This window comes from Phyllobates terribilis, unplaced genomic scaffold, assembly GCF_046119375.1.
Source record: "Phyllobates terribilis strain yellow unplaced genomic scaffold, ASM4611937v1 Scaffold_86__1_contigs__length_6382490, whole genome shotgun sequence".
Lineage (NCBI taxonomy): Eukaryota > Metazoa > Chordata > Amphibia > Anura > Dendrobatidae > Phyllobates > Phyllobates terribilis.
Window position 1 is genome coordinate 5,113,286 of NW_027362846.1, and position 18,561 is coordinate 5,131,846.

At 43.5% G+C, this 18,561-nt stretch overlaps 1 protein-coding gene across 1 annotated transcript in view; it reads left to right on the forward strand.

Annotated features, from left to right (window-relative positions):
- Positions 1-294: 294 nt before the first annotated feature.
- Positions 295-18,561, forward strand: part of LOC141197715 (uncharacterized) — a 200,376-nt gene continuing 182,109 nt past the window's right edge. The window contains 7 exon segments of the mRNA XM_073662801.1: positions 295-378; positions 10,677-10,804; positions 10,934-11,110; positions 11,185-11,308; positions 11,392-11,489; positions 11,688-11,778; positions 13,474-14,689. Of these exon segments, the coding sequence (XP_073518902.1) occupies positions 10,727-10,804; positions 10,934-11,110; positions 11,185-11,308; positions 11,392-11,489; positions 11,688-11,778; positions 13,474-14,689 (1,784 nt within the window). The 5' untranslated portion in view covers positions 295-378; positions 10,677-10,726.

The following is an 18,561-nucleotide window of genomic DNA, read 5'->3' on the forward strand; positions in this document are numbered from 1 at the left end:
GCTCCATACACCTCGTACACACGTGGCTCTGCTCCGTACACCTCGTACACACACGGCTCTGCTCCGTACACCTCGTACACACGCGGCTCTGCTCCGTACACCTCGTACACACGCGGCTCTGCACCGTACACCTCGTACACACACGGCTCTGCTACATCCACACTGTAAACCCCTCCTGACCCCACACATAAACTTCAGCTCATCCAGCACCATGACAACCAGCACAGCAGAGTCCTGCATCCACTGAGGCCCCTGATCATGTGACCCCTGACTCCTCCCCCCTGTGACCTCATCACAGGTCCTGTGCGCACAGAGCAGCCATATATGTGGTGGCGGCTCTGCAGGTGGAGGTATGTGGAGGCTGCTCTGCAGGTGGAGGTATGTGGAGGCGGCTCTGAAGGTGGAGGTATGTGGAGGCGGCTCTGAAGGTGGAGGTATGTGGAGGCGGCTCTGCAGGTGGAGGTATGTGGTGGCGGCTCTGAAGGTGGAGGTATGTGGAGGCGGCTCTGAAGGTGGAGGTATGTGGAGGCTGCTCTGCAGGTGGAGGTATGTGGAGGCTGCTCTGAAGGTGGAGGTATGTGGAGGCGGCTCTGAAGGTGGAGGTATGTGGAGGCAGCTCTGAAGGTGGAGGTATGTGGAGGCTGCTCTGCAGGTGGAGGTATGTGGAGGCTGCTCTGCAGGTGGAGGTATGTGGAGGCTGCTCTGCAGGTGGAGGTATGTGGAGGCTGCTCTGCAGGTGGAGGTATGTGGAGGCTGCTCTGCAGGTGGAGGTATGTGGAGGCTGCTCTGCAGGTGGAGGTATGTGGAGGCTGCTCTGCAGGTGGAGGTATGTGGAGGCTGCTCTGCAGGTGGAGGTATGTGGAGGCTGCTCTGCAGGTGGAGGTATGTGGAGGCTGCTCTGCAGGTGGAGGTATGTGGAGGCTGCTCTGCAGGTGGAGGTATGTGGAGGCTGCTCTGCAGGTGGAGGTATGTGGAGGCTGCTCTGCAGGTGGAGGTATGTGGAGGCTGCTCTGCAGGTGGAGGTATGTGGAGGCGGCTCTGCAGGTGGAGGTATGTGGAGGCGGCTCTGAAGGTGGAGGTATGTGGAGGCTGCTCTGAAGGTGGAGGTATGTGGAGGCTGCTCTGAAGGTGGAGGTATGTGGAGGCGGCTCTGCAGGTGGTGGCGGCTCTGCAGGTGGAGGTATGTGGTGGCGGCTCTGCAGGTGGAGGCTTCTCTGCAGGTGGAGGTATGTGGAGGCTTCTCTGCAGGTGGAGGTATGTGCCGTCTCCATTACTCTCTGTCAGGATTAGGTCACGCAGCTTTCCCCCCTTCTGACCGTCATGTCCTCTGCTGTCTTCACACTCTGTCCTCTTCTCCAGCTTTTCACACCGTCCCTAGAATGTGTTCTATGTAATCCAGTTTTCCGGGGATTTATAAAGCAGTGTGAATGGCGCCTTAGGCATTATTCATGCATATGGGTCCGTGTTGCATCCATAAAGTGGTGTAGAAAACAAACTCTGCCATTTTTTTTTTAAATTTATTTTATGAAGTCATTCATTTTTTTTTAGTCGTTATAATGGTCCCAGTTGTCTCCCCCCCTCCCCACCCGCCAATCAAGTTGTGGGGCGCTGAATCCACAACGGTGGGAGCCCCTTACTCTGTATAACCCGATGAGTGCTGCGTTCTCCATTAGGTATCACACACACCGACCAGGTGGGCTTCATACCATCATGTGAAGCCAGAGACTCTACAACCAGGGCCATGATTATGATTTTCCACGCTGCCATCTCTTCTTCCTCTTCATGGATGCCAATAAAGCCCTCCATCTGGTCCATCTGGTCAAATGGGACTCAATTTTGCATCTAATTGAAGGGCCGTATAGTCTATATTCTAAGCCATCTGCATGCAGTGAAGTCAGACGGACTGCTATCCTCCTCCTTTAGTATTTCGAATGTTTTCCCTGAACCCCTGTCCTGTAATTTACAGGATAACCAGGACTTTAAAGAAACAGTCAGACGTTCTTATAACTCGGACGACGAATACCGACCCGAGCGAGACAGCATATATTTCTACGCAGTTGTCGTGCTCGGGTCGGGAGAGCCAACGGCCAGTCCGAGCAATGGGTTGCGATCCTCGTCCGACTTGTACAGCCACCTGACTCTTCCCTAAGGGAGATTTTTTTTGGGAGATGCCTCACATAAAGTAGCTACCCATGCAGACCAGTGCTGTGGAGTCGGTGTTCATTTTGGCAGAGGGTATAAAATGGACTGACTCCTAAAATATGTAATAAATTGGGTTCAGTAGTCCAAGAATTTGGGAAATTTATGAAATGTCCTATAAATGTCTGTTCTATTCCTGATCTCGGATCTCTTTTAGTTGAGATGAATCTGTGCTGCACTTTATGTACATGCTCAGGAGTGAGGCAGGGCTGTGGAGTCGAGAGTCGATAATTGAGGAGCTGGATATTTACCTTACCAACTCCACAGGCCTGATGAAGACAATAACTTGTTTTTTTCCCTCATCGAGAACATCTTTACCTAATCTATTGGCCCAATTGTGGACATATGGGGCTCTATCAAGTTGTAAAATAAGCTATTAGAAGTCAGTGGCACTTAATGCCTCCCTCCCTTGATCTTTGGTATCGGAGCTCTCCATTGTCATTAAATTTTGCTTGTCCAGCAACTCCCTGAAATATCTCAAAAATGTTCCAGTTCAACATAATGATCAATAAGTGTTAGTCCCAATCTATTTCTAGCGACTCAATTAAGTATGCAAAAACGGAGAACCAAGAGTCTATGCTACTATATAAAAGAATTATACTCTTGAGGAAGTAATACATGTGAAACGTGCGTTTGGGATTTAGGTAGGAGGACTGCCTGGACAGAAGCAATGGGTACTTACTAGTGATGAGCGAGCACTAAAATGCTCAAGTGCTTGTTGCTCGGGTCGAGCAAATCGTAATGTTCAGGCGCTCGACTCAAGCAACGAGCCCAGTGTAAGTCAATGGGAAACTCGAGCATTTTTCTGGCGCTCCCCCCTCCCACCAACCCCGGAGGTCTGGAGGGGCCTAAAAATTGGCCAAATCGATGGGAAACTTGCTAAAATTATATGGGGAACAGCATGGGGAAGACCCCTGGAAGCATTTCTGACTCCCAGGTCACTGCTGTTATCAATGTTGTCAGAGTATTACGCCACTTTTACGGACTCACAATAAAACATACAGAAACGAAGCCAAAATGGATTTTCCTGGAAAAAATGTTTAGGAACATCCTTTTCAGGGTAATGACTTGTATATAAGGCAAAATAAATAACCAAAATAAAAAATGCTCCTCCACACCTTGGGCTATGTTCACACATAGCATTTTTGATGCACTTTTGCATTGCTTTCATTACATTACTGGTAAATGTAATTTTCACATTTTACTACCTTATCTGGCCATGTGTTGTGAGACATGATCAGACACATCCTTTTTCACTAATGAAGGAGGAACTCTGAAAGTCACAGCCTATTTTTGCAAGGCCATCAGGCGGCCCTTACTATTGTTAGAAGGCTATCAGCCAGCTATGCTTTGTTGTTCCCGTTATTAAGGAGTGGGTCTCCTAAACTGTTATTGCACATGCAGTGACTGCAAGGGCTGATAAAAAATTGAACAAGCTCCAATACCCTTTTGAAGAGATATAGAGGAGGTCCTCATTAAAAAAAATTGTTTCCTTTGTTAAGGAGTGGGTCTCCTATAGTGGTAATGCCCATGCAATAAGTACATGGGCTGAAAAACATTTACCCCTGGGGGGTATACATGGACATACTGTATAACATACAGAATGTTAGGGGTAGGCCTCTAAAAGAAAATTCCTACAGGCATCATAAACACCCTTAAAAAAAATTATGTGGGTGTTGCATCACAGTCACCCTGGTGATATGGTGGTGGAGGATGAGGAGGACAACAGAAAATAGACAAAATCACGATTGCATGGGAATAGCCCCCCACCCCCTCCAAAAAAAAAGCCACTGGATTTGACTTTATGTTCCGCTGCTATCATCCGGTGGTGTTGAGAAGTCTGGCCCAATTCAGACCTTGTTCATTTTTATAAGAGTCAACCTGTTAGCATTTTCAGTTGACAGGCGGATGCGCTTATCAGTTATAATGCCCCCGGTGGCACTAAAAACCCGCTCTGACAAAACGCTAGCGGCAGGGCACGCCAGGACCTCCACATGTCCAGCTTGGATACCCAATAGTTATAACAGAGTAATCACAGAAGAAGTTGGTACGTTCGGCAAGGAACTCCTTCAGCATCTTCCAAAACTTTTCCCTCCTTGTCAGAGTACCCAGCGCATCAGGGCCGGGCATTGGAAGGGTCTGAGAAAACTGTCCCAGACCTTTGACAGTGTTCTCCTGCCTATGCTGCATCATATTTGTGTCACCCTCGCCTGTACTCCTTGGTTGTCCAACGAACTGTGACCTCTGCCGCCAGCGTTTTCAGATGGGTATTTTTTAAATAATTCCTCATCAAGGAACAGCAACATTTTATTACACCTCTCCGCCACAGAGTTCTCCTTGTAGCGTGGGTCTAGAAGTTTGACCAACCAGTAATTACTGTCGGCCAAAATGTGTACAACATGAGGGTCACAGGAAAAGCAGCTGAACATAAAGTCAACCTTGTGTACCAGACTGCCAGCAGCCAAGTCTTCCCTGTACTGACCAAGAGGACGACTGTCCATGCTCTCCTCCTCCTCCTCGTTCTCCCTCTCTTCAGGCCATCCACACTGAACAGACGGTATGACTGTTATGTGGGTAGTACCGTCTGTAACGCCGGAAAACAGCTCCTGTTCCTCCTCGTCTTCCTCATCCTCCTCTTTATCGCCCAATCCACCTTCAGATAAGATGATGCTGGGCTGTGTGGCATCACCCTGTATAGTTCCTTGCTCCATCTCATTGTGCTCCGTCTGCAAAGCCTCCTCTTTAATTGCAAGCATTTCAGACAGAGAAGCAGGATGGTGACACTAATTATGGCATCATAGCCGCTCACCATCTTGGTGGAGTCCTCAAAGTTTTGGAGGACGGCAGAGATGTCTGACATCCATGCCCACTCATCAGCTCTTATGTGTGGAGGCTGGCCTGAATACCGACTGGCGTGTTGAAGCTGGTACTCAACAACTTCCCTCTGCTGCTCACAAATCCTTCCCAACGTATGCACTGTTGAGTTCCAACGCGTGGTTACATCGCTCACCGGTCAGTGAGCTGGAAGCTGCAAATGCTGCTGAAGCACTACCAGGGCGGCAGAAGCTATAGGTGACTTTCAGAAATGGGTACACATGCGGCGTACTTTGACAAGCAGCTCAGGCAGCTCCGGGTAGGTTTTGACAGATCGCTGAACCACTAGGTACGTGTGCGAGCTTGAGGAGGAGGTGCAGCAGCTGTAGAATGTCGGGGCCACCACACCAGGAGACATAGTGGCAGCTGGGGACCGAGTAACGAGGGACGGCCACCGCCATGAGGTTGCGGAAAGATTCCGTTTCCATGAGCCTAGAAGGCAACATTTCAAGTTCAAGCAGTCTAGAAATGTGGCAGTTTAGCGCTGTGGACTGTGCGTGGTTGGCTGCGTATTTGCGCTTGCGTTTAAAAGGACTGGGGTAGGGATAACTGAACGCTGCGCTGGGACAAGGACGTGGTTGCGAGTGTTCAATGACAGGTGAAGGGCGGGAGGCATCTTCGCTTGAGCCATGGACAAGGGATTGGCGTACAACAGTGGAAAAGGCAGAGACTGTTCCACGACCCTGGCATTCGGCCCAATCAATTGGGTGCTTTGCTGTCGTGTGCCTGAGCATGCTGGTGGTGGTCAGGCTAATAGTTTTGCTGCCCTGCTGATGCTGGCATGGCAGATGTTGCAAATGGCCTTTTTGGGGTTATCTGGACAGTCTTTAAAAAAGAGCCAGACTCTGGAAGACCTAACAGTTGGACTGGCAACTTCCCTCGTGTTGGTGTTCCGGGGAACAGTTGCCCACCTTGTTCCTGCCTGTTGTGGTGCTATTCCTCCCTCCCCCTCTAAGGAAGGTAGTTCGACATGATGTGGATGTTTGTTGTACTCCTTCAGCAGGCAGTTTTATCTTGCCCATGTCCTCGGCCTCTGCATGCACCATCAGCATCATATCCACTTCCCCGTCCCTTGCCATTCCCCTTGCCCTTTTTAAATGGAGTGTAATAATTTAGCACGCTCCAAAAAATGTCATGATTATTACTGCAGTAATATCGGATCACGTCTGATGATGGACAAGTTTCTCTGCTTCCACAATACAGCAATGTGAATAAAATCAAAAAAATCTGGATGTATTCTGCTAACACTCAAATGGAGCAGTAAAATGGTGTACTGTGTTGCTTTTTAAGCAAATAATCAGGATTAAGAGCAAAAGAAAAATTAGTCCTGATATCTAGGGCTATGGATATCTGTAACAGCAGCAGACAAAACGTGCAAAGGACCCTATTCTGCTATATACAATGTCCACAAACTCTGCCTGCCTGCTATCACCAGGAATATATGCAGCAGATTAGTCCTGAGAAGGACTGTTATATTCAGATGGGTATATATCTTGCTGTGGAATACCTAACTAATAAACCATCAATTCTATCCCTCAATCAGCAGTAGCTCTCCCTACTTTGCCTATTTCCGGCGTACACTGTGATGAGCATATTGTCATCAGGTCTACTAAAGACCCGATGACGCTATGCGGCCAGCCAATCCCTGTAATGCCACAATCCCCGCATGTTTATTCACTGTTAAAACAGCGCCAGACATGCAGGACGGGGACTCGAGCTCCCGCCCGAACATCCCAAGAAGTACTCGCAAAGCACTGTGCATCTCGAACTGTGAGATGCTCAGGTGACTACTAAGCTGCTCTGAGCACGCTCGCTCATTACTTTTACTTATAGATTACAAATGGAGTTTCTGCGTACATCTGTATAATCCATACCTAATGAGATTTGTATGCATGTTTTTACTTGGCATTGAATCACTGATGTTTTGCTAAATAACATAGCTGCATAATATGTGAATATTATTCCTTACTATTAGTATTGAGCGAGTATGTTCTGTCCGAGTATGCTCGGGCCGAGCTCCGAGTATTTATAGCTGCTCGGTGATATGGTTGAATCGCTCCCGTGTGCATGATTTGCAACTGTTTGACAGCTTTATTACATGTGAGGAATGTGTAAGAAATAGACTGTTTAAACTGTCTTTAATTGTATTGAATTTATTGTCTGTACATGTCCCCGCTTAATTGTAAAGTGCTGCGGAATATGTTGACGCTTTATAAATTAAAATTATTATTATTATAGTGGACATCATAAAAAACCTAAACACAAGCGAATCACCGAAGTGAAATGCAATCTCCAAAAACTACGCTGTGTTCCAAATTATTATGCCAATAATATTTTCTCAAATTACCGATATGAATTGCAGTCATTGTAATTTTCCAGTCAAATAACTATTAGAGTACAATTGAAAGGTTTTTGTACAAACTGCCTATGATAACAGTATATTTTTAAAAAATAAAAAACTCAAACTGCACTCAAAATGCATGTTCCAAATTATTATGCACAGCAGAGTTTTCAACCTTTTCATGTTAATAAAGAACAAAAAAATGGTCATTTTTGAAATTATAAGCATTAGCAGGTTATTACAAACTGAAATCAAACAGTTTTCACCTCAAAACTTTATTCTAGGTGATGTTACATTTGCACATAGGACCGCTTGTTCGAAAGGAGCTTCTGAACTCTCTCGTCCATTGAATTTGTCAGGTTTTGGATGGTTTCGGATGGTTTTGCATGAGGACAGAATACCCTCCCAGAGCTGTTGCTTAGATGTGAACTGCCTCCCGCCATCATAGACACTCCTTCTGATGATGCTCCAGAGGTTCTCAATGGGGTTGAGGTCAGGGGAGCATGGGGGCCACACCATAAGTTTGTCCCCTTTTATGCCCATAGCAGCCAGAGATGCAGATGTGTTATGTGCAGCATTGTCTAAAAAATGCCCTCCACATTCTTCCTCAGAAGTCGATGAGATACTCGAGGCCGATTGGGACCTTATTCGTATTTTATTGTATCTATTTTTATGATGCCAGTGATAAATGTTCTTGGATTGATAGTCCTCAAAATCTCTCATATATTTCTTATTTTTGGAGAGCTCTTCCTCCAGTAATAGATCAAAATTTTTGTACTCTTCACTCGAAAGTAAGGATTGGATTTTCTCACGTAGCGTATCAATCTCCTTTTCGATAGGTTCTAATGCTTTTTTGTCAGCTCTAATGAGAATTTCCAAAAGTGTACGGGAGCATTTAGTGAGAGTCTCCTCCCACTTGCCTATGAGCGCCGAATCTTCCGTATCCAGAGTGGGGAATAGTTGGATGCGGAGCCCTCTGGGTATAATATCTTTATATAAATAATTTTCTAAGGCGGCTTTGTTCCACCAAAGTTTTATCCTCTTTTTGAGTAAATCTTTGATTTGCTGCTTCAAGTCTTTAATGTCACTTGTATCCTTAGAAGTAGTTGACCTCTCGCCAAAAACCGTTCCGAGTTGAATAACTCGGGCCTTATCTCTTTCTAAAATCCCATAAATCCTGTTAAGGAATCTGCAAAAACAATGCAATCATAACCTAACCACAAGCGAATCACCAAAGTGAAATGCAATCTCCAAAAACTAAAGACAAAGACCAAACCAAAGTCTATTAGGTATCAAGAAGTGGAACCAAATAGTAATAAACTAATAAGAAGAAATATAAATAGACACCCAAGACGCATTGGAGAAATAATATGAAATAATATAATTTTATTCACAAAAATACATCATTATATAGGACATATAGCATAAAAGGTTTACGGAGAGAAGACAGCTAAAACACAAGGAATAACAGGGCATGTAGTCCCAAAGTAACACAGCAGAGTTGTGAGCATAACCCCCCGATCAATAAGGCTCCTACACACGTTATAACGTAATAGTAAACATCATAATAATCAAGGCGAAATACTAACAAGATCCATCACATGATAAGTGATGTTTAGATAATAAATGCAAAAAGTACAAAATATAAATAAATATTACAGCATAAAGTGCCAAGAATAGTGCAATAAAACAATAGCTGTAAGCTTAGTTAAAAGGCTGATGGAAGCCCTGTGACCTGCTGACAGACAATAGTGTCAGTCTCTCAGGTAAAAGTGGATAATCGCAAGCACATAATAGTAATCAGCCAGATACCTAAAGTGGTCATAAAGTATATCAATCAGAGGATTAAGTATAGCTACCTTGAGTCATGTTGTGGGGAGCAGGGTCCTCGTGGTGACAGTCTGCCTGAACCCCTCGACGCGCGTTTCGCCTCAGCTTCGTAAAAACACATATTGGCTAGAGATGAATAATTTGACTCATGTTGTTATGATCTGGCATTCAGTTCAGTCTTCTATGGCAGTCAGACTTCACTTCTTCCCAGGACCTTCGGTGCACCTTCCAGCTTACTAGTGTCATAATTCCTTCTAGCTGAGTGTCTGGACACAGTGAATGACAGTTCTGCTGTCCAATTTAGGAATGGGGCGTATTGAGCTGTCAGTATGGTGATGGACAGCTCAGTCGTCCAATCGGATGCTGAGGTGTCAGTGTCTGGAGTGACAGTTTAGCCGAACAATCTGAACCAGAGTGTGCCTGGGCTTCATCCATGTGTCTCTTATCCAGAGTAATTACCTGGCTATTTAAGCAGCTCTTTGCCTTTGATTGCTGCCAATTGTAGCTTTGCTCTGGAGGTGTGTGCTTACTTTGTGCTTTTTATCTAGTATTTTGATCTTTGCTGCTTGACTTTGGATTCGTCTCGACCATCCGTTTGCCTAGCCCTTTTGTTGTGATCTGCTACCTTCTTGGAATATTGACCTCGGACTGTTTCCTGACTACGTCTTTGTCTAACCCCCTGTGTCTATGACGTACTCTCTTTTGCTTTTGACTTCTTGACTATCCAGCCTCATGGCTTAACCGTGAGTAGTGACTAACATCACAACTAGGTCTCTCAACATCATGATGTGTGCAGCTCTGCAACATCATGAGTGTTTAGCCAAATAATAAAAACCAAAAAACCCCAGGAGGGTGAGCAGAGTTGCTATTTTTATGAACTGTCCTGGAATCTCTGAATAGTTGGCAACCCTGATGGTGGGCCAAGCATACCAGACACGGAAGACAAAGCCGGCTGCCACGGAAGACTAGACTTCTCACATGACCAGGGCACCATAAAATTGACTTTCTAATCTCTGATATCTGCTTAATGGCAAATATCAAATAAGAATCACAATGGAGACAAGCTTCAAGACAATGGCAGACTAGATTCATCTGCTAGAATCATTAGTGTCCGCTGATTTGACTGAAAGGCTGCAGCAATGTTATGACACAGCGGCCAAATCACAGGAACTGAGCCAGTTCTGGAAGGAAGTATGAAATGAAGCTATTAAGAGAAGGTTGTCTAGTAGTGGACAACCCATTTAAAGGTGCAACCATAGATTACGTCAACATAAGGAAAAAGTGTCTTTCTTGAACAGAATGAAATGTGGAGAGGCTGCAGGATTTACAAGAAATTGTTTAAATTCTAGATTTATGATGTGTTCTACCAGATTTTTACTTCATACTGGTATCACAAAGCTAGTGATTTAATTTATTCTTTCAATCCATTCAGGTCCTTACTAAGATCCTAGTTGATTTCTACTGCATAGTTCTCCTTCAAGAATGGATATGGACAGGGACAAGATGGCGGAGAGGATATTACACCTCACCCTAGAGATCCTCTTCCGGCTTACTGGAGAGGTGAGAGATTCTGATGACGTCACATTACATCATTCTTATCTATGGGAATAACAGATGGACAGAACTGGAGAGGTGAGGATTCTGGAAATGTCTGGAGGGAGATTTATTAATGTGTCTCTCCATAACCAGGATTACACAGTAGTGAAGACCTCTAGTGAGCGGTGTCAGGCCCCTGTGTCTGAGGGATGGGGAAGACCCCTGAGCCCAATCACAGGACCTCCACCTCACCCCCTGATACATGAGGACATCAATGACCAGAAGATCCTAGAACTCATCTACAAGATGATTGAGCTGCTGACTGGAGAGGTGACATTGCTGGGACATTATACAGTAACGCTATGAAGGGATCGGGGGGATGACGGTATCATTGTATGTGTCAGGTTCCTATAAGGTGTCAGGATGTCGCCGTCTATCTCTCCATGGAGGAGTGGGAGTATTTAGAAGGACATAAAGATCTGTACAAGGACGTCATGATGGAGGTTCCCCAGCCCCTCACATCACCAGGTAATAGACAGGACTAAATACACACGACCTATAATTATCTGTATGGAAAGAATGAATTCAGTCCCTGTATGTGTTTCCTCCAGATCTATCCAGTAAGAGGACAACACCAGAGAGATGTCCTCGTCCTCTTCTTCCACAGGACTGTAAACAAGAAGACCCCAATGTTCCTCAGGATCATCAGGTAGATGGAGAGAAGATGTCATGAGATCTCCCCTAAGATGTGTAGATGGCTGTGAAGATCTTGTGCTCAGTCTTGTTTTATCCACCAGTATTATATGTTTTATACTTGTGTAATGAGAACGGTGGAGATGGCAGGATTAGAGCTGATCATAGAGGGGACTTCTCCATGTGTCTGTGACTTGTACAATATTTGTTTCAGGGTGAAGATCTGACCCAAATTAATACTACAGAGACATATGTGAGGGGTGATGAGCGGTGTAAAGAGGAGATTCCTACATATGACTACCCAGGTGAGTAGTAACCACTTAATGCCGAGAAGTCATGGATTCTTCTCCTTTACCGGTTGCTATAGTTTTGTCTTGCATTTTTTTTGCTGTGTTCTGTTAACTGTATATTTATGGTTTCCTAAAGCATTTTTCAATTTAGGTGGCTTTTAAAGAGGTTGTCTGACCCCGAAGTACCAATTTGTTTTTAGTTAATTTGTGCTGCATTGTAATATACAACACCCATATACATTTTTTTTCTCTGCCTTTTGTTCCTCCTGAATTTCACTTCATTCCCTGCACTGTTTATATGTTTCTTTTCTAGACCAGGCAGCTTCCTGGACTTTTTTTTTCTAAGCTCAGCCAGAGTTGGCACTGAGCGGAGTCCTGCCACTGCTGGCTTACACTGAGGCTGAGGCAGGGGGAGGGTCTGGCAGAGGCTGAGGCAGGGGGAGGGTCTGGCAGAGGCTGAGGCAGGGGGAGGGTCTGGCAGAGGCTGAGGCAGGGGGAGGGTCTGGCAGAGGCTGGGGGCGTGATGTCTGTTGTGATGTTAAATCCAGTCTCTGCCAGACAGGAAAACTCTAGAATGAGGAGAGAGCTGGTTACAATCCCAAGTGTGATATCTAGGCAACAGTGCAGAATGCTGACAGGGAGTATATTACAAACTGTCAGCACTCTGCAGCCTAGGCACGCACACATAATGGGAAAAAGCCTGGACAACCCCTTTAAGTAAGGCAGTCGTAGATATAGTTCTTGTGGCACTGGTTCTGATTCTAGTAGTTTAACTCCCTTCAGATACAATGGTCAAAGCGAACACAGCATCATAGGAGTTTGACAAAGGGCGAGTACTCTTTGTCTGACCCTCACACAAGGTGCCTGAGAGTTAATCGCTGAAATGAGTAGGTCTGTATTATCTAACCAATCTAATGGCATCATTTTCAAGACTCTTTAATAAATCAATAAATATTGTAAGAGGAAAAAAAGTGAAAAATACTGTACTGTTTAAAATAATTTCATAAGTTATCAAAATAGTGTCCATAAAAATCTACAGCTCGTTACACAAAAGAGCCTGTTACAGTTCTGTAAATAGAAATAAAAAATTAATGACTCTCAGAATGACTCTCAGAATGACAATCAAAGTAAAAATAAAAAATTGATTATCTAGTGCAGAAGTATTAATACAAAAAATTAAATATATAAATTGGGTATGACCATAATCGTATCAATTCGCAGAATAAAGATAACATATTAATTATACTGCAGGTGAAAGACGAAAAGATTTAAATCAATTACAGTTCTGTTCCTTTTTTTTTGGTCCTAAAGTTATTCGTTTCAGAATCTGGCGAGGGGAAAAAAAAAAAATTAGTTCTCCCTCGCAGAATTGCGTTCAATTCTGCAAGATGTGAATATCATAAAGTCTAAAATAATATAAAAAATAAAACCAAAAGCAAACCCTCCAATGGCTAGGTAAAAAAAAAAGTTTGCCAATGGAAAAAAAAGTAATAAAAAAAAATATATTTTAGTCATTAGGGCCAAAATTGGCTTCATCTTTAAGGGACAACTGATCTATTTGAGATCTCTTTTTTTTTTTTCCATCCCGTTTTAGACAGTTAATAACTGAATTTTGCTATTTTATATAGAAATGTTATAAAATATGACTATAACTTTAACAATATAAGGTAACTTACTTTATTACAAATTAATTTGTTTTATTCTTGGCAGATTTCTTTAAATCAGATGATCATCCTATCACGCCAGATATATATGAAGAGCATGTCATTGTTCCACTTGTACCCTCAGACCTTCACAGCATAGATCTATCATTTGGGCAACAGGTGCTAGCTTCAGATTTATCAAAGACTGTTAAGCAAAGCAAAAGTTACAGAAGTGGTGATAAAGAGCGAAGAGCTTACAAAGGAGTGAAGCCATTTTCATGTTCACAATGCTGGAAAAGTTTTAACTATAAATCAGATCTTGTTATACATCAGAGAACTCACACAGGGGAGAAGCCATACTCATGTTCAGAATGTGGGAAATGTTTTAATCGGAAATCAAATCTTGTTGAGCATCAAAGAACTCACACAGGGGAGAAGCCATATTTATGTTTAGATTGCGGAAAATGTTTTACGTGGAAGTCAACTCTTGCTGTACATCAGAGACTTCACACGGGGGAGAAGCCATTTTCATGTTCAGAATGTGGGAAATTTTTCAACCAGAAATCAGATCTTATTAGACATCATCGAATTCACACAAGGAAGAAGCCATTTTCAGTTTCGTGCTCAGAATGTGGGGCGTTTTTTAAACGGAAATCGGATCTTGTTACACATCAGAGGATTCACACAGGAGAAAAACCATTTTTATGCCCAGTGTGTGGGAAATGTTTTAATCACAAATCTAATCTTGTTACACATCAGAGAACTCACACAGAAGAGAAGCCCTTTTCATGTTCAGAATGTGGGAAGTGTTTTAAGGCTAAATTTGATGTCATTAAACATCAAAGAAGTCACACAGGGGAGAAGCCATTTTCATGCCCAGAATGTGGAAAATGTTTTAATCGAAGATCAAATCTTGTTGAGCATCAGAAGACTCACACAGGGGAGAAGCCGCATTCATGTTTGGATTGCGGAAAATGTTTTAAACAGAAATCAACTCTTGCAATACATCAGAGAATTCATACAGGGGAGAAGCCATTTTCATGTTCAGACTGTGGGAAGTGCTTTAGCCATAAATCAGCCTTTGTTATACATCAGAGAAGCCACACTGGGGAGAAGCCGTATTCGTGTTCAGAATGTGGGAAATGTTACAGGGGTAAAGTAGATCTCGTTCGACATCAAAGAAGTCATACAGGAGAGAAACCGTATTCATGCCCAGAATGTGAGAAATGTTTTAATAGGAGAACAAGTCTTTTTGAACATCAAAAAACTCACTTACAGTCTAAGCCATAATTATGTTCTATATATTACAACCACGTCACAACTTCATAAACATCAATGATAGTAGACGTTTTCTTTTTTAAAACATACATTTAATGGATGGATCATACCGAATGTAGGCAAAGGGGGTTAAAGCATTTCAGAAAAGCTCAGTTTGGGGTACGGAGGTTTACTGGCCCTCCTCCGGCCCAGCTCTGAATCTGTTTTTATTATTTTACTTGAGTTTTAATTGAATTTTTCAAAGATAAAGTTACCGAAAGACAACATAGAGAATACTCAAAATATTAGCAAACATTACATATTAGTTTGACTTGGTAATCTATCAGTAACCGAAAATGAACTCTGCACTGAAGAACCCATATTATACCTGGACAATGACACATAAGGGAAGGAGTGAATCTATTTCGGCCTCTAATACCAGGACTACCTTTCATAATGTGGAGACACAGTGGGAGTCCGTAATCAATCTGCATCGTTTATCCCCTGTTTTGCAGGTCAGGAAGTTATATGGACTTATACAATGGGTAATCAGCATATTAGCAAACATTGTTCAATGACCCTGTGTCTCTATCCCCCAAAGATAGCAGAAAATAAGTTACAACAAACCTCAACGTTCAAGACAATAGTCTGTTTCTTGACCTACCTAAGAAAAAACACTTCAATTGAAGAGTCAACTTTCAGACTTATATGAACAATAGTCTGTCTCCTGGCCTGCTGAAAATATAAGTCTGGCATAATTAAGGTTAAATGCTGTGTCGTCACAATAACCATATCCATTAACAGTTCCTTTGTCCCAGTGTGTGTGTCCCATAGAGTCCAGATTTCTTTGAAACGTTTGATTGTGTTATTCAATAAAGCCGTATATTCCATACGTTGCACATCTTGCATACGCGTGTGCAAGTTATTATTTGAACGGGGTCCGCTCAGAATCTTTGACATTGCTTCCTGAGTCTGTTATTAGATGAAGAGCTGATGTCACATCAAGAGAACGGCAACTAATCAGTGAGCTCCGTGGCTTGAGCCATCAACTTAAGCAGAGCCACTGACCTCAATTCTTGACTGCAGCACTGTCGATGTGACATTAGAGCTGCAGACATTAACAGAGCAATGTCAGACACTCAGCCCCCGAAACAAGGGTGTAAAGTACAGTTAGTTTGTTTTTAAATAAACTGCAGCCATGGGTTTTCCAAAACCGGAGAACCCCTTTTAATATTAAGTCAGTAGAAACAGTGTTTTCTCTACCAAACTGAATTTTGATTTGGGCCTTCAAACAAGACAGTGATCCCAAGCATAATTCAAATTCTAACAAGGACTTGGTTTCAGAAGATGTCCAGGAAGATTTTGGAGAGGCAGTTACAGTTGTCGGACTTGATCATCATGGAAAATTTTGGGCGTTGAAGAAAGCAGTAGAAAAAATGTAACCTTACAGGTTACGTGTACTAGAATCTACGATGGGACTTGATGCGACGAACTAGCTCTGCCATATTTGTATTTTGGATTTTATTTTTCTCCTAATATGGGGTAATTGGCATCTGCATCATGGGGATTTTGCCTTCCTCTGGATCTAAACACTAGGCCTATAGGTTTAACTTGATGGACTTGTCTTCTTTCAACCTTAAAACTATGTGATTATGGAACCCAAGAATATTCGAAAACTGAAGGCCAATGCCTATGAGGACTGGTCTAAGATTCCTCAGGAATGTTGCCAGATGTCTTCTATTTGGCTATGTATCATGTTTGCAGAAGGTCATAACAGCCGTGAGGTGCTCTACTAAGCCCAAGAGTCATGAAGGGGTTGATTCTGAGACTGCAGTTTGAAGAAACCACTTTATGTACGCTATTTAGACAAAAGTTTTGGAACACATAGGTTGCCACCATTGTAACAAGCCAGTTTGTGAAAATTACTACATCATCATCTGTAAGTGGTATTTTTGAAAAGTGGTAGCTTTTAGCAGCCACAGTAACTTGGCCATCTAGTGTCGGACAACATACAGTCAGAGAACAGCAGCTCTAAAAGTCACTGAAGACCCGGGGTCTTCCTTGGGCACAATACTACTCAGACAACACAGGGTGAGGGTAAAACAGTGTGGCAATATTTTGTTGAACCACCAAAAGGACAATAAACACATAGAACAGTTCCAGCAAATACCCAAGATGGTAGAACATTACACAGTCTCACCCTCTGGCCCACCTGGGATAGAACAGCTGTGACTTTGGGACTTACAGAGCCAACTACCTCAACCTGTGGCCGCCCCGCTTTTGGCGGGCCCCCACAGAGAGAAGGTAGCGGCAAGCCTAGGAAGATGACCATCCATCGAGGTACAAGGCCAGGAGACTGAGGGTCCCACCCTGGCCTCTGAGAGTTTCCATGGGTTACAGGCGACCGGAGGGTCCCACCTGGCAACCCTCAAACAACATATCCACGGGGCCAGGTGACTTCAGCGTCCCAACCTGGACTCCCCAAATGTATCCATGGGCTCTCTAATGGTCAATGGAGCAGATCCATATCTTTCCAGTCAGGGCCATATACCCTTAGGTTGGAATCATGTAGAATCCATATCTGTGTCTCTTTGGTTAAAGCCATGCTTCCAAGCTGATGGTCTGAGAGAGTCTGTGATCTTTGATTCTCCTTGTAAAATCTGCCTGCTACAGAGGCACATGTTCTTTTAAATATACATCCACAGGTCAAGGGTTAGGGATGATCTTATTCCACAGAGCTCAGGTCTCATTGTTTGTGCATTTCATCAATTTACGTAGTTTGTCCTCCTGTTTTGTGAGTCAACAAGCCACAGGGTCCACACAATGGTTAATCAACATGTTTAGCAAACATTCATTGTTCTACACTGAGTCAGGGTCCTTCTTGACCAACCACAGAAATACACATACATTTACAAGTCAGCACAATGATAATATTGTATTTTTCTTGGATTAAATAATTTAAACGTCTGGCTGATTAAGATAAGTTGTGTCGTCACACCTTGCTTCAAAGCTGATGGTCTGAGTGTCTCTGATCTTTTATTCTCCTTGTAAAGTCTCTTTCAAATCTCTTTGCAGCAGGATGAAAAAAAACCTTTTTATATTTACATATAAAGTAGTAGTTAAGGTCATCAGTCACAGGTCAGAGGTAAAGGTGGAGGGCTCACTCAGGTCTCATTGTTTGAGCTAATCAATTTACATAGTATAGCAGGGGGCTCTTTAAATCAATGTTCAGATGGCTTAGTATAATATGCAATTAGCATAGTGTAAAGATCTGAGGTTGTGGGTTTCAATGACCTCCCTGTAAGCTCCTGTTCCCGACTCACTGGGGCTGTACTTCCACGTTGCCCTCGTCGATTAGCAGACCAATCATCAGCCAATCTTGCAGCCTCATCCAGGCTGAGTGGTTTTCTATCTGCCACCCATTCTTTCAAATTACCTGGGAGCTTTGACATAAATTGTTCCAGCATGACTATATCCATTACATGTTCTGCTTCCTGAGCCCTCAGTCCTTCTATCCACCGAGTGCATGCCGTACGTAGTGTGTTGGAAAACTCCTGATGTGTGTGTACAGCGGGCTTGTCAGTCTCCCGAATCTTCCTCCGGTAGGTTTCCAGCGTGCCTTCATACCTCTCTAGTAATGCGCTGCGAATGGTATAGTAACATCTTTGATCCCCAGAAGACAAGTTATTAAAAGCTTCTCTTACTTTTCCGGTCAGGCCAACACTCAAAAATCTGGGCTAGTCACTGACTGATACATTATGCAGCATACAGAGGTTCTCAAATAACCGGAGATGTTCATCAATATCCAAGGTGTCCTCATTGAACTGTGGTATATCCCAGTACCTTAAAGATGCGGGCCCCTCTCTCCTGTTATCCACTGTCCTCTGCAATGTTGCGG